Source organism: Antrostomus carolinensis, unplaced genomic scaffold (genome assembly GCF_000700745.2).
Source record: "Antrostomus carolinensis isolate BGI_N321 unplaced genomic scaffold, ASM70074v2 scaffold10243, whole genome shotgun sequence".
Taxonomy (NCBI): Eukaryota; Metazoa; Chordata; class Aves; order Caprimulgiformes; family Caprimulgidae; genus Antrostomus; species Antrostomus carolinensis.
Genome location: NW_010307277.1, coordinates 2,709 through 19,337, shown reverse-complemented (window position 1 = coordinate 19,337; position 16,629 = coordinate 2,709). Strand labels below are relative to the sequence as shown.

Here is a 16,629-nt window from a genome sequence, read left to right as displayed (position 1 = left end):
AATACAAGTTTGCCATTTCTTTGCAACAGAATACGCTACAGGAATAAATTTGCAGTGATCCACATATACCTTATAGTCCAAAGAACAGCCACTGAAATGACTAACAATGCTCAAAAATCAACTTTCCGCTCTAAGTCCTATCACAGAGCAACAAGAAACTGCCTCACCTTTACTTAAGTTGTCCATGCCCCCATATCTAGAGCTGGCTTTAGCCTCACTGCATTGAGTTGTGCACCAGTAGCAAACACCATGCAATAGATGCAGTAGTTCATACTCATCAACTGAGAGCAGCTCACTTGATAGCTGTCCTCACTGGAAGTAAGGCATGGAGCTCTTCTCATGAAGATTACTCCCTGCCATTTCTGCAGATAACCAACCTCCACCAGTGGGCTTTTGGACAGTACAGGTTCTCCACTCCAACGTTTCACTGAAGAAAATTCATACAAAAAACCTAAATTTTCTCCCATGGAAGTTTCCTCTCATCCGCCAAAAATGCCACCACTCTGCTCTCCCTGTAACAAAGCTCCACCTCCAACAGTTTCACTAAGTGTCTACCCTAGAAAGCCAATACCCCTCCTATTTACTACCTGTTCAGGTATGACAGAACTCCCAGTTTACATGCCATGAGGACAAATCTTTAAGACCAGTAAGAAGCAGCAACCTAGACAGTATTACAAACACAGGAGAACAGAAAAAACAAAGTTGATAGGAAGCCCCTAATATTCCTAATATTAGTGCAAGTACACAAACGTATGCTACAGATATTTTGCAAGTTTGCACAGTGACTGTAGCAGGAAAAAGAAAATCTCACTTCTGCAACAACTGGGCCCCACCCTCTTGCCACAAATTTCCTAGTAACAAAGCTGCTTCTGCACAAGTAACACAACATTCAGTATGCAGCTAGCAGAAGGTCAGATACTTCCTAACACAAGTAAGAGACTGCTTTATCTTAAAGCATTCAGTCAGCTCTACCACTCCACTGCAGTTTTTTCTTAAAAAGATTGGATTCTAAATATCAAGGTCAACACTAGAAAATACCAGAAGGCAAAAGCTACTGGCTAGGATCAGCCCACACAGCTTCCACTGCACAGTAGGAAGAAATTTGGAAAAGTTGACTTGTGTCATGGAAGAGTTGAAGCATTTATCTCCCCTCTGAAACTCTCAGAGCTATAGCGACTGCTAGGAAAGAACCTGCATAAGAACCAATCTGCTGGCTGTTATAAATTAAACATTCAGTCAGAAACTCTTTGCTGACCAGCCAGACATCAGAGGACATGTTCAATCTTTAGACAGAACCACAGACAGAAGCCTCTTAACCAAAGGTCATACTCTCTTCTTACTGCCATCCCCAAACAGGCCTTTAAAAAGTAACAAGCAACTGTTTCAGAAACTGTGAAACCCACAACAAAAGGGAAAAAATCATATACATGACATACTTAGAAAAAGACTAACAACAGCATCTAGCAACATCTACACAGGATTAAATCTGAAGGTACCAGGGCAATGACAAAGTGTTAACACTCCCATCTATTTGTGGCTGGTCTATATTCTCTTATACACACTGATGCACAGGTTCAGAGATGACCAGTTATACTGCTAAAACATAGGGAATATTCAAATGAAAATCTTTATTTCCTTCTACATCCAAATGATTTACCATAAGGACAGGTTGTTTGTTGGTTGTTTTTTTTTTTTCTTCAAGTCTCTCATTTCTACCACAAGTTGGATAAAGAAATAATTTCACAGGAAAGCTGTGATGACTCATGTCTGTTTCACTACCAAAGAGCTGATAACAAAAAATGAACTCAGAAGACTGGATTACAAAACATTAGTGTCCCATCAAAATGATGGAAGCCTTTGAGTGTCTCACCCCTGCAGAAACTACTAAGTATTCTAATTTGTGTCCTACATATTCTTATATCACTACCTGAAATATATATGCATGCACAAAAATACTGCAGCTTCGACAAGAGCATAAGACTGTAAGTTGCACAGAACATTTTTCTGCTATCATACCCGACAACAAAAGCTGAAATCTCCTATTGGTGCTCTTCCCTCCTAAATACCATCACCTTAGCTTACCAGTTTCCAGATACCCCATTTTGTACTCTAAAAAAAAAATATTACAGATTAGTTGTCCACTTACTGAGTTTTTCTGTATATCTTGCTCAACTTTAGAAGAAAACACCGAGAGGTCACCATTAAGTATAACCTCAGCCAATGAGTTCACCAAAGGGGCGTAATGTATAATTAGAAAAACCTATTAAAAGAAGGGTAGAAAGAAATATCAGACATTACAGAGCACATGCAGTTTTGCAATTTCAGTCACTGAACATACTTCTCAGACCTTGTTAAACTGGTATCTTAAGTTTACATATACAGTACAGTACAATTAGTAGCACTGAGAGTTCATTAAATCTACTTCAAAACATGGGAGACCATAATCCTCTTTAAAGGTATTTAACCTTTCTCCACATTTTAAGCTACCTAGTTTTAATAATCCTTCATACTCTTTTCTCCTCTGAGAAATGTAAATTTGCTCTCCTCATCAGCTTTGACATGAAAGTTACGTGATATTCTAGCAAGGAATCCAAATTAAAACTGCTGTAGAAAACTGGGTTTTTTTTGAGTAACTACACAACTGATTATGGTGCACAGCCTCCACTGACCTTTTTGTATGCGAGCAACTGGCAGGACTCCACTAAGGTCCGTGTTGAGCACACAAGCACTTTGTGTCACGCAATATGCTGAACTGGATCAGAACTAGCTCTTCTGGCTATGAAAGCACAATCAGTTATGGTCTAGCTACACACAGGAATAAGGGCCATACTGCCTATAACATTAAGGTACTTATCCAGAAGTGCTTCGGTGCTTTAAAAGAGTTCTCTGTTTACACTAACCACTCTATTTTGAGGCAAAGCTTACAAGGTTGGGCCAGCAAACAACTGGCTTACGGACAGATCCAGGTCACATTGGGCTGCAATAGCCTTATGTCAGCTTATATCCATTCTCTTCACAGGAATAGCAAAGCTGGATCCCTAAATAGTGGTTCTACTGAATAAACCCCAAATAATTTCTAAATCAGTAAACCTAATTACTGGTTTGACAGTATTTAGCTAAACGTGATCTCCATAAGTTTTCTGATTAAAGTCAAAACCATTCCAGAGCTTCAAAATGAAATGATTATTAGCATGCAGTGGTGACCTATGTAAAACTTTGGAAATTCAAAACACACTTCAAAATTACTTTGTACAATCTCACAAATAACTCAAGCTGTTTCTAATTCAGAAAGTGTAGCTTGACTATACACTAAACACTAGGCATGTTTTGGCATCAGTACGTTACATGTTCGCTTTGTGAACAGCAGCTGAAAATCTGCTAGTACAAGTCTGTCAATCACTTGTCTCTAATATATGAGTAACACCTCAAGTGCATGCCTGGTGTCAATAACAGAAACAGTTAAGAAGGTTTCTCAGACACTCTGTGTACACTTTTTCAGATGCCACTCCATCAAAGACACTCTAGGTTAAAAAAGAGGTGAAAAAAGATGCATTTCTGCCAGTTACAAAAAAGTAGCTTGATTCTCTAAATTGCATCCCACTCTGATAAACAAAATTTGTTCCCAATTCTTTATGGTTAAGAAAAAAGTTTAAATTTTCTTTACTAAAAAACAATAAAGAACACAGATGCAAAGCAATACCTAGCCAATCAAAAAGAGGTTGATATATACAACATATACAAACCTGTGATGCAGATCCCTTTACTACAAGAAGCTATTGCTCCCAAGGTTTTATCTGTGGTAAATAACTTCCACAACAGCACAATTTATTAGGTTTAAATTAAGAAGCATTGTTATATTATCCTGCAAAATCACATTTTTCAGAAGAGTTCTTAAAAAAAGGAGGATGAAATTACAGGCCAGACCATAATAAAATGACTAATGTAAAGTCCTAAATTCAAATTTTAAAAAGTATAAATTCTATGAATATAAGTCAAAAGTACTTTTGGAGAACATAATTTAAGAAGATTAGTCTCATAGCAATGAAGCAAAGACTACGGGGAGAAAAAATTATTTTTCTCTAAGGGAAAAAAAAGCCAAACCACCATAAAACTCTCTTCATTTGAAAATAAGTTCCAGAAAGAAAAGGAGGTGGGTGGGACTGGTAAGAACAAGAAATAACAAGTACTTAATTATAGATTTAGCGTATAGGCATCATGAAATTTAAATTGTTATCAAGTTTGAGGTTTTGGTGAAGGAGAGGGGGGTTGGTTTTGGAATTTGTTTGGGTTTTTTAAAAACAATTAGAAAACCCCCATGAGATCGTTGTTCCCTCTATTTTTCAAAAAGGAAAATTCAAATCTGGAATCTTCAATAGCTTAGGGAGATACAAAATACAATATAGCATCTCTCTAGATTTCACCTGCAGTTTTACTACATTGTGTCCTAACATGTTGCATGGCTCTATTCTGCACCATTTGTCAGGCGGTGTGCATAACCTATCATCTACTGAATGCTCCAAAGGCTGCCCTGTGCTGTGGGATCCTCAGAAGAATATTAACTCAAGTAAGAAGCGATTTGGTCTGTTCAAAAAAAGACAAGTGATTTTTTGGTGTGGGTTGTCTTTTCTTTTTCTTTAATGGAAACTGTTAGGTTTGAAACTCCATTTGACAAATAGTCTTTAATAGCTTTGCCCAAACAGACAAAAAGACAGTACTTTACAAATCATAACACTACTGCAAAACATGTTCTGACATAGGACAAAATACTTAAAATACTTACTTGAGAAAGAAGATAGAGAGAAACTTGGAGACTTATTTTTGGACGCTCTCCACCCTATGGAAAAAAGTTATGAAAAAATGCTGACTTATTTATGCAAAGTTAAAGCACTTACACTGTTTAACATTTTATTTAAAACAAAACTTGTAATATTGTATTGTTACACATTCTGCTACCAAACGTTCAGAAAGGATCATGCTCTTTTAACGTTCACTCCTGGTAAACTATTTCAAATGAAGACTCTCCGAATGAGCATATCCCTTACTCTACATGCTTAAAAATCACTACTGATTATTGTCTTTTGTAGTCACTTCTGTAACTTAAATTTAACAGGTCAGTATCTGAGAAGTATGCTGGTTTTCACTATGCTACTATTCCTTCAAAAAGCCCTTCTCAGTTAACATTTATCAGAGTCTGCTCTGAAAATTAGCTATTCAGAAACAATTAAATATTACCCACATAATAAACACACATTCTTAACAGATATTTCTCTAGATCAAGTAACTCACATTGGACAAAAATATTTGAAGTATAACTTGAGCACAACAGTGCTAAATTTATATACCAGTAGTAATGAAAATGTTTCAAAAAATAAATTAATGATACTTTAAAAATCATCACCAAATAAATTCATCAGCTATCTCAAGAGCTAAGAACAGCCCAATTTTATGATTGCAAATATCTCTGGCATCACGATAATAGACACATCTGCCTGAAAGCAGTAGGACAAGCAGATTTTTGTACATGTGTGAAAGGAAAGAGTTAGAATAGCTGAAATGAAAGTAAAAGTCAGGAAGTCTGCTTCACCCTATTTCAATGGCCTTATCAATGGCAAGAGAAGAAGCTGATTGTTACTCAATCTTCAGTGCACATGCAATATCCTGAATTCACTAACTTGCAAGAAACCTGACCTCTGTCTATAGTATGCTGAAATTCACAAAGCACTGTGTATCTTAAGAACAAACACCACTACAGAAAATTAAGAAGGAGGAAAGGGGGAGTGCATGGGGTGTAGAGAGAGAAAAAAAATACCCCATAAATAAACAGAACAGTTAATTTGTTGTTTTTTTTTTTTTTTAAAGACAAGTGAATACAGGAATCTGTACAGGTTTTAAAAGAACAGTTTCTATTTCATTAAGAATTAGCTTTCCACTAAATTTAAAGGCTATGTTTTAAAAACAAACTATATCACATTCAAACACAGCTTATCTGCTAATAGAAGAATCAAGTAACAAAACTGAAAGTTTGTATTTTCTACCTGGAGTGGATTTTTACACCATGGAAAATTTGCACATATACTGGGAAAAGGTATTATAATCTGCTTTTGCCAGGAAACAAGTTACCATATCAGAAAAGGAAATCATGTATTTCCCAGTGTCAGAGAAATTTAAACCCTGTTCCAAATTTGCAGCTCTTCTTGTCTCCACTACTGTTAGCATTTAACAACCATGTCATCCAAATCAATATTGGTCTGGTGAATGAAACTTCATCTGTTCTGCCTTTAAATTCAGCCCCAGGTTATTTCCCCTAGTCACCTTATTTAAGCTGTTTCGTGTAAAACACACAAACAGAGATATCAACAGTATTAATTCTACTACAGAACACAACTGCTAACCAAATCATTACACATGCTGAAAGCGAGTAATACCTTCAAGACTGAACTGTTCACTATTAGCTTACCTTATCTTGATTTACTAATGAATACACGTAGAGGGGAAGAAAGAGCCTATTAAGTAAGTGGTCTGTCAGCACATCATTTAAAAATTCACAATTAATGATAAGGATATCATTAAGGTAATGTAAATGATCAAGATGCTCTGCTACCAGGTCACTCAGTTTGCCCCTATTTCTGTGCCTGAAAAAGAGCAGAAAGAAAGTCTCAGATATAATCAACTGTCAAAGTCTTAAAAACTTAAGGAAAGCATTAATGTGCATCCCTTCCACAGATCACCTTGTGCAGACTGACTGCCTAAAGATGTTTTCAGTGAAGTCAACTAATGCAGCCAGCAAACAGTATTCAGGATTGTATGTGCTTTAGAATGCACAAATCAAGTTTTTCCCCAAGTTTTTAGAAGCAATGTTTTTACAAAACTTCGCTTTCCACTGACAGAGTCTTTTCACAAGACAACCTTAAAAAATGGTAATATTTTTTCCAAAAATAAAAGAAGAATTCTATGTTGTATTTAACATTTACCTCTTCACTTTAAGAAAGCAAGAAACAACTGTTCTTTCTAAGGTGGGGGTGAGAAGGCAAACTAAGAATAAACCAAATCAACAAAATATTTCTGTAGTTAATACTGGAATACTACACAGGAATTTCAGGTCTGATAGTTCACATATTAAATAAAGTTCACCTTTCCAGTTATTTTTTTTTTCCTCAAACCTTTTCAGAAAGCTGTTCTACTGAGATGACACACAGAAAAGGAATATTAAAAAGACAAAGTTAGTAAAACTGAGAAGCACAAAGTACCTTTTGTGTCTTCTCAATATCTACTAAATTTAGCAGAATTAAAACGAAGATGAAGAAAAAGCACAAATTTATTTGTATGGATATCAGCACAGACAGGGCACACAGCACTAACCACTATTAATTCAAAGAATCACTAAAAACTTTGCAAGAATGAAAAGCTTGAACTGTCTCGAAGGGGAATGTATTCAGAAACTAACTTAACTGAACTTCTACAGACAAAGTAAGGGGAGCATCAATATCTGGGAAAAGCATTTCCATTCAATATCCAGCATTTGTAAAAGCTTACTCTTCATCAGTCTGCACACAGTTATCCAGTTCTATCACGTGGCTTCCAATAAACCAAACGAGGTTGGAGAAATAAGGGACAGCAGTCTTATCTCTAATGTAATGCAGCATAGGTTGGTTGTCCACTGAAGAGAAATTGTTAAAAAGAAAACTCAGTTGCCAATTTTTTAAATTAATTTTTAAGAAATTAAACAAAGTATCTTCTGAATTTTAATTACATGCTAGTTTTTCATGAGTATATACCTGACATGATCTTATGCATGAAATGGACATCTACAAAAGCGTCATATCAATTCTTAATTGGCTTGAATGAGCTCAGTATTGATACATTTACATAGGTCTGAAGATAAATTTAGTGGAATTCAGAAAGGTTTTTTAGCACATTCTTTATTAAAAAGAAGAGGAAAAAAGCGTAGGAATAAAGCAGTAATGCTGAGAGTCAAGCTAGTTAGACTTACATGACACTGCATTAAGGAACACAGGAATCATCAGTGAAGGAAGGGCAAAAGAAACAGACAACAGTTAACAGGATTAGGAACTGGGTCAGTGACATCCTCTAAAAGGGTTTAAAAAGCTAAAGCACAAAGCAGCTAAACTAAAAGATACAGGGCAGGTTGTTAGACCAGAATATATGCAAATAGATAGTCAGAAAATTATAAAACCTGAACATCTGAGCTTTGTTTTTTCAACTCTAACCTTTATATCATTACAATATTCAATGAAAATTCTAGACAAGTACTTTTTTTTACCATAAAAATATTTAGTTACATAAATATATAACAAAGAAGATATGAAGCCTCCACTTTGCTCTTTCTCTGAGCTCATATTTGGGTCTAAAGCTTCTTGAAGAAGAAAACAAGTATCAAGTGCCCATTTCTCAACATACAAGAGAAAGACATACCCTTCCTTGTAGTCAAAAGTATAAAAAAACCCCATCTGCTATGCAGGTTATCCGGTTATTTGCAAAGCCTATTGTTCATGTTTTTAAAAAGATCTTATATTCTTCTGTAATTAAGACTTTCATCATATCACTACTTCTCTTAATTAATAGAAAATTGTGTAAATTCAAACTGTAATTTAATTTAAAATGGATTAAAGAATAAGAAGCCTTGCATGAACATAGTCCATAATACACACTATTTTAGAGCACACTGATTTCAGAGGTAAAACTTCTGAATACACACCAGTTTTTCTACAGAGATCACTGTGATATTTTCAGTCTATTACAGATTTTATAGACTGCGAGAAAAATTTAGGGGGAAGTGACTTTTGGACGTTGTCCAGTCCAAACCCATTCTCAAAGTAGCGTTAACATCAAAGTTCTACTAGATTGTTACATGCCTTGTTGAGTTTTTATCTCAAACAATACAGATTCTTCAGTTTCTCTGGAAAAGCTGTTGCAGTGCTTAACTATCTTTACAGTGAAGTTTTAGGTTTTTTTTCCTTATGTCCTCCTGGAATGTCAAAGCACAGGAATTGCGACTGCAGCCTCCTGGCCTTCACTGGGCTCCATCTAACTCTTCTTTAGACTGGAGTGACTGCAGCACCTAGGAGCTCTACAATCATCCTCTAATGCACTTCAAATCCAAAAGGAAGTGAAGTAGCCAGCAAGGTCACTGCTTCATACTTTAAAAAGCTCAAGTTCATAAGTAAAAAATACTTGATATTCTTAAAGCAATTTGGGTTTGGGGTTGGTTTTTTGTTTGTTTGTTTTTCAACTACAATCACATTCTGATCTCTGTTGGAAGGGAAGCTACAGTTTCTTGTGCATACTTGATACTCTCTTGGTTTTTTTTAAACCAGTTTCATCTGTGAGGAAACAATACTATTTACAAGTACATACTGTAGATTTGGGGGTTTGTTTCATAAAAACTAAAATGTGTATCTGAAGCTTATGTCAACATGCTGAGCTTTTCAATCCCATAAAACAGACAGAAAGTCCTTAAATGTAATAACTGAAAATTAAACTACAATGAAACAAGCATTTTGTACATATGCCTTTTTTAATATACAAAAAGCATACCTTTGTAGACATTTAAAGTTATAGTCCTAACAGCAATCCTGACCATGCTTTCTGGGTGGTTAAAAAATTTAATAGCTTCAGTGTACAAAGCGAAGTCATTAGTGTGCTGTAACAAGAAGAAAGTACTTATGAATTAACCAAACAAAATATTTGTTGGGATTCTGTATGAAAAACTTTTTCCATGTATTACTCTGATATTTTTACATTCTACTTAAGTAACTGAAATTATTTTACAATTCACAGTCAGCTGCATTTGTTTATTAAAATAAACTGCTTTAAGTGTCCGAGCTGTCCACGTTAACTCTACACATACGCAGTGCTTTAGTGCCCTCTGCTGGCAAAACCTGGAATGGACCCAAGGAAAATCCATTTCGATTTGAGCCTTTGTTTACTCAGGCTTTTAGACTTTGACTAAGCCTCTTAGAACTAAGTGGTGAAACAGAATAGATTCTGTTTATAAAAGCGAAAGAAAACAAGGTATAATCAAGTTGAAATCTCTGGGAAGTAAGCTTCAGATCTACTGAAACAGTCCAGATTTTTATTTAATTATAGTTGTACAAGGACAAAGACCTTCTATATCATTCTTTTGCAGAGATCCCCACAAATGAATTCTCAGTCACTGATAAAACCATTACAAAAATAAATGTAGGACAAGCTGAGACAAGATACTAAATCGAATATGTGCCAAATTGCTATCAATTTCTAATTAAAGTCCTCTTATTGTTATTCTGCAACTCTTTCTTCACTTACCTCATTATAAAAGAAATGCACAGTATGATTGTTGAGTTGAAAGAGTTTTCAAAAATGATATGTAATATGCCATTATCTCCTCATCAGAAAAGTCAAATTTGTGGACAATAATAGAATTTACATAGTTATTAGAGAGCAGGTAGTCTGAAAAATAAGAAACATTACACAGGTTAACAGGCAGAAAGAAATCATTATGCTAACCAGCTGTATTTAAAGTACCAGTTAGCAACAAACTACCTGATGATTGAAGAACCCAATTTTTTACCAACCAACTCAAGTGATAGTTTCAAGTGGTAACATAAAAAAATTGTTCACAACAAAGGCCTCTGCTCCCAAGAACAAGACAACTGAGAATTATATTCATCTTCTCAATTTATGTAGGTTTTGCAGCGTAAAACAACTCTCTCTTCCTGCCAAAGTAATAAACTCTCAAAGGCTTGTTTATGACTTCCTCTTCACGATAGCTCTGGAGTACTTTTACCAACTAAAAATTCTTTGTCCTCTTTATATGTTTCTAAAAGCCTTGAAGTAAATGCAAGCAGTGGAATGCCAGCCTCGGTGATGCCACAACAGTTCCAGTACAAATTAAACAGAGTTCCACCACATAACCTGTGCCAACAAGGGGAACGTTTCAGACCCCAACTAATTTGCTGACTTAAAGATCCCCTTGAAATATGTTAAATAAATGTGTCAGTAGTACCAAACAACTACTTTTGCACTACTGAAAATTTACATTAAGTATTTTGTAGTCAAATTACACTGTATTTTCAGTGGTGTTCAATTAAAAAGAATGTTAGGAATTCATATAGGTCTTCTGTGAAGGGACACTAGGACTAAATTCCATTACATGAAGGGGAATTCAATCAAATCTTGATCACTTAATCCTCAACAGTTTAAAAGTGTGCCCTTACACAGTGATGTTTCATGACTGATGTTCTCAAAAAGGATGTTCAGAGTCTGCAGAAGCTGTACACACACGTAACGACCAGACTTCTGACGCAAGATGTTCAAGAAGAAAACAAACATATTCTTCTCCAAGAAAAAGCTGAAATAAAATAGAGGAGTCATTAAGTCACTTTCTGTATTTAACAGGAACATAATTTCACTAGGATCAGGGATGATTCTAGGCAGTCACTTTCTGTATTTAACAGGAACATAATTCACTAGGTAAGCTTGACAAACAGCATGTTTTACATTTATGAGTAATTCCTTTGCAAAGTTTTATCTGAATAACAGAAGAATATCTTCCAAGGGCACCTAAACATTCAAAATGTGCAGAAAAGGATGTTAAGAAATCTGGACCTTTTTTATTTTATTTTTTAGTATAGTCAGCTTATCAGGCAGCTCCCCTACCTTGCATCATAATTTTGAGGGAGAGAGTCTCTAAATGACGTTACGTACTTGTCCCTTGGAAGACATTTTGTCTTCAACACTGTAGACATTACTTTTGATCCACTTCAATGATTTTTTTTTCCCCCCATACCAGAAGCAAGCATTTCGTGGTTTATCATACAATTCAAATACAACTGAATGCTTGTGGTGTTTTTAAACCAGAAATGCATGTAATTTAAAGAGAATGGGGTAGACTTTTTCCTACCAGGACATCACACGTGCATAGCTATTAACATTTTTTTACATTAACTATAGAAAAAGAATCATCATTCCTAAAATCTCCCAAGCAGAAAAGACAGTAAGGAATGTGATGGAGTTACAGTATAGATATGAGTAATCAGAGTAAGTTCATTTTCTTAGTCTGCTTCATAACCCAAAAATGTTGAAATCTCTTTAAATAAGTAATTAAAAACACCAAACACCTTAGCTTTACTTATTTCAATCACAAATTGTCTTTATAAAAGAGCAAGTGTCTTGAAGCAAACAGCCAAGCAACGGGCATTAATACAGTCAGATTTGCAACTGCGAATATTTGCTTTAAAGTTCATTTTTCTATAATGCTATTTCATGAGGATTAAAATAACATCTGAACAAATACTCTAAATATCATAGCTAGAATAATGTATCTATTTGTAGTATCACATAAATTGAAGTGAACAAATTGAAGTCATATGATATTAGCAGAGGTACTGAGTAAATCTGGGCCCTAAAATAAATTAAGATTTTGAGTTTATATCAAAGATTTGAGAGTCAAACAAAAGCAGTACATGAAAGGGGATCTGGACTTGGAACACTTTCTTGTTAACAGAAGCAACTTCTCTTGTTTCTTGTGTAAGAATATGATCTGCTTACCTGTCTATTACAGGACATGGCTTTCTATTTACATTCATGAAAGTCTTGGATGAGTTAACCTTTTGAACTAGATCTCTACGCAACTCTAATCATTCTTCAAAAACAAAACAAGTTAAAATTGCTTAGAACTACTTACTCAAATACTGAGCTGTCATTCTGATCCCCCCATATAAGGATCTCTGTTATAGAACGAATAGTCTCCACCAGCAGGTTACGGTTGTGATCTGTTACTGTTGTATTTTTAGTCAGAACATGATACATGTACCTAAAAGAAAAAATAATTACAAGTAATATGCTATCCCACCACTTTCACATGCACCATGTTTGTCTTCAGTCACTGTAACTTACTGTAGACACACACACACACAAACTATGTCAAATCATTGTACAATTTTAAAATCCTAAAATTTCCTTTTAATATTGATGCAGAAAGAAAAGTAATTGTTAAACAGAGTACATGGCAAATGAAACAAATCCATAACTAGCCAGGTGAGTTATGAATGCTTATACATATGCTAACACAGGACTAGGAATTACGTTAGACCTGTCCCATGGTGCTTCTTAGGGCAACCCAGTGAATTTCTTTGAAAGTCTGTTTAACAAAGTCAAAGGAGCAACAAGCAAGAAAAAGGAGAAATAGAAGCAGCAGGTAAGCGTGCAGTAGCTGATATGCAAAAGTGTAATTCTGGAAAGAGGCACATGTAGATCTAATTAGAAAAGTTAGATCCTTTCTCTTGTCTGCAGAGACGCTTTACAGACTCATGTCAACTTTCTGGTTAATAACTAGGACTGTGGAAGAGTATTTGTTCACCTTGGTAAAGCTTAACCACCAGGTCTCTGGCCCTTCAAGCACAGAAATACTGATCAGAAAGGTGGCAAGTTCCAGCTTTACCATCTCAAAAGGCAAGAGCTTAAGGTTGTCTAGTGGAGTTTAAAGAAAGATATGTCTATATTACACAGGTGACAGGAAGGTAAATAAAATTTGAAATGCTTGCATTCTAAGTTCTAAGTCTCAGAATTTTATTCAGTCACATTCTCTTTCCCCCTCTAAATAAGATATTACACCAAAGACTACTTCCCTTTGTCCTAAAAAAACAAAACAAAGGAGGAGGGGCAAATTCTAAGAAAAGAATCACTACTGCTTTTCTCCCTTTTTTTTTTCTTTTATATAGTAATAAAGAAAGAAGATGGATGTAAAAAGGTGCACAACTATGAAAATAATTAAATAAAAAATATAAACAGATAAATTTTATGTCATTTTAAAACTGCAAGAGTTAAGATTGCTAAACACAGCTCATATATTGCTATACTGCAATCTATTGAAAACCAGGAGTAAACACCTGAGCATTCAGGATTATCTGGGCAATATGCTAAAAAATGTTTGGGAAGAAAGACAGATTTTCCAAACTAGCCACCTTGCCATGAAAAGTGGAGTTAATCAAAACTCCCAGGATCTATTTTGGGAAAATAGCCTGAGCGTCCTGACTCTAGGGCAGCCTATCATTATTGCTTTGGATTCCATGAAAGTTTGTTCAGTGATTCCTCTTGAAATTTTAGGAATCTTATTAATATGATGCAGGAGCTTAGAAGTTCAAGAAGCCAATTTTCACGACCTGAAGACCTCAAGCAGCTATTATGTAACAGATAAAAATACCCGTTTTGACAAGCTGCTGTAGGGTTCCAGGAAAGACTGTGCATTTCTAAAAAAACAAAAAACACTTGGGGGTGTCCGGTTTAAAACAAGTTTCAGAAGTTTATGCCAAAAACAGACTTGAAATCAATTTTATCTACACTAAGAAACTGAATCACTGCACAGGGCAAACATGCAGGTGGAGACTGAAATGTCATTTAACTGAACACACGTATCAGGCTGTTCCAACTATTTATCAGACTGACAGAGACAAAAAAAATATCTTATCTAGCTTCAGAACCTTTTTAATGCTTGAATTAAATTAAAAAAAAAAAAAGTTTGACCATAATTACAGTTTACTTAAAATCTGCAAAAATTTTGCAAAAATTTAGTTTGGAGAATCTTCTTCAACCACTGAGCCACCACTCAGTTGGCCAGAGCTTCATGGAACTTGTTGCAGACATGGTCCATCTTCATAAGCCATGCAGGAAGCAGAAGCTATTTCAGAGAAGTTTGTTATGCTGTGATGGTAAAATGCTATATGCTTGCTGATCTTGATATTGCTAATCATCAAATAATGATTTTACTGTGTCGAGTTCTGCACGAGGACATCAAGAGGTAAGCAACTCTCAGAAGTTCACAGTTTTAACAAACTTGATATATCATGTGCTCCCTTCCTCCCCACCAAAATCAGCAATGTGATAAAGCCTACACCATATTAAGGTTAACCTACCAGACAGCAGGGGAAAGAGGAAGAAAAAGGGAAGAGATGGCAGGAGGGGGAAAAAGACTGGCTTTTCATATTCTTTCCCTTCAGTAAAAAGTTTTCTCTCCCTCTTCATGCTGTTTTTTTCCCCTCACAAATCAATACCCATTTTCCAAATCCAGAAAAGAAACTGCTCAGATTGAAAGTATTCCAGGAAGAGTTGATTCACAGCTAGCTCCTACAGTTGTAACTGCCTGTTCACATGCTGCACTGTAACAGAAGTCACTAAATAGCAAGTTAAAGAGCACCTGCAAATCCTCTCCAACTAATATAAGGATCACGGTTCAAGATTCGTTCTACGGAGACTGACAGTGTGACAGCTTACAGTGAAGATGTGAGAGTTTAAGTCTGACCACCTGCGGGAATTCCCAGGGTTTTCTAAAAGAGCACACGGCACACAAGCCCTGCAAAAACTTCCCATTATGGCACTATATGTATTATCAGGACACTGCATCAAAAGGCAGAGCAAAAACTAAGTCACTGCTCTGAGCGTGCATCAGTCCATGGAACAGTGAAGAGCTGAAGACAGCACGCAATTAAATGGGAACAGTTCATTCCACAGCAATCTGTGTAGTAAGTATTTTTCCTGAGAGAGTCAGTTTAAAGAGAGCAATAATACATTACTTCACATATTTTAGCCTGTTTATTAAGTCATATATAAATTGTTGCATCTATGAACATATAGTTCTCATTAATAAATTACATTACGCAAACTTGGGAAAAAAGTTTAATCCAATAATTGCTATTATCTCACCTCAGGAGTCCATGGAACACAGAGCATTACAGATGCAAAAAGTAGGAAACATTTAACAGTCAGGAATAAATTAACTTCAAATTAATTTACTTAATATCAACACTACTACAAAGTTCCTTGACTTGCTAACACACTGATGCACTTAGAGAAAACCTGGGCTCTACTTTCAAACTATTCCTTCATCTACTTACTTGAAAATGAGCGAGACAGCATGCACATATTTGTTTCTCTTACCAGATATGCAATGTACCACATCATGAGAATACAAAGTATCACACAAAACCAGTATTTTTATATTTACATAAATCCTTTAAGTGCTGATTATAAAGGGGTCACGTTTGTGCTCCAAAATGCTAAGCCCTCAAAGAGCAGTTTTTTGTCATCTCTGTCTCTCTATAGCTGAAGACTGGGTTCAAACAAACAAAAACCCACCATGCAGAAAGTTTCAAAGCACCCGGTACCATCAAAACCAGTGGGAGATTTTGCCAGCAACTTAACAAAACAAACAAAATGCTGAACATTTTTCTGGTAAGAAGCCACACTCAAAGGGATAACATAATAACACATGAATATAGAAAATGTGTATTAATGACTTCCCTCCTTATTACTTCCTAAACCCATTGTAGTGTATTTTTGTAAGTTAAGCACTCAAATTTAAAAACCCCAGACTGAACCATAACATGCTTGCTTCACCATACTGCCTCTTAACTATGTAATTACATATTGTCCTCGTAGAGGAAACTCGATGTATAGCATGGACAGTACGTCAGGAAATGAATCAGCTGTGAAACAAGTCTTCAGCCATACATGTTTATGGACACTGCACCTGACCAAGTCATGAGAAATGTTCAGCATCTAACTCTAATGGTGTAACACCTTTTGTGCAATCAGTATGCAATTAAAATACCAACTGTAGAAGCAACAATGGGA

The 16,629-nt window shown here is 35.6% G+C and overlaps 1 protein-coding gene across 1 annotated transcript in view; it reads right to left on the bottom strand.

The window, feature by feature from the left end:
• The window catches only part of CLEC16A (C-type lectin domain containing 16A), a 60,951-nt gene extending 48,141 nt beyond the window's left edge, over nt 1-12,810 (bottom strand). Inside the window, 10 exon segments of the mRNA XM_010165376.2 lie at nt 2,147-2,260; nt 4,781-4,834; nt 6,458-6,632; nt 7,534-7,657; nt 7,991-7,996; nt 9,556-9,661; nt 10,306-10,342; nt 10,344-10,449; nt 11,217-11,350; nt 12,686-12,810. Coding sequence (XP_010163678.2) covers nt 2,147-2,260; nt 4,781-4,834; nt 6,458-6,632; nt 7,534-7,657; nt 7,991-7,996; nt 9,556-9,661; nt 10,306-10,342; nt 10,344-10,449; nt 11,217-11,350; nt 12,686-12,810 — 981 coding nt within the window.
• Nucleotides 12,811-16,629: the final 3,819 nt, after the last annotated feature.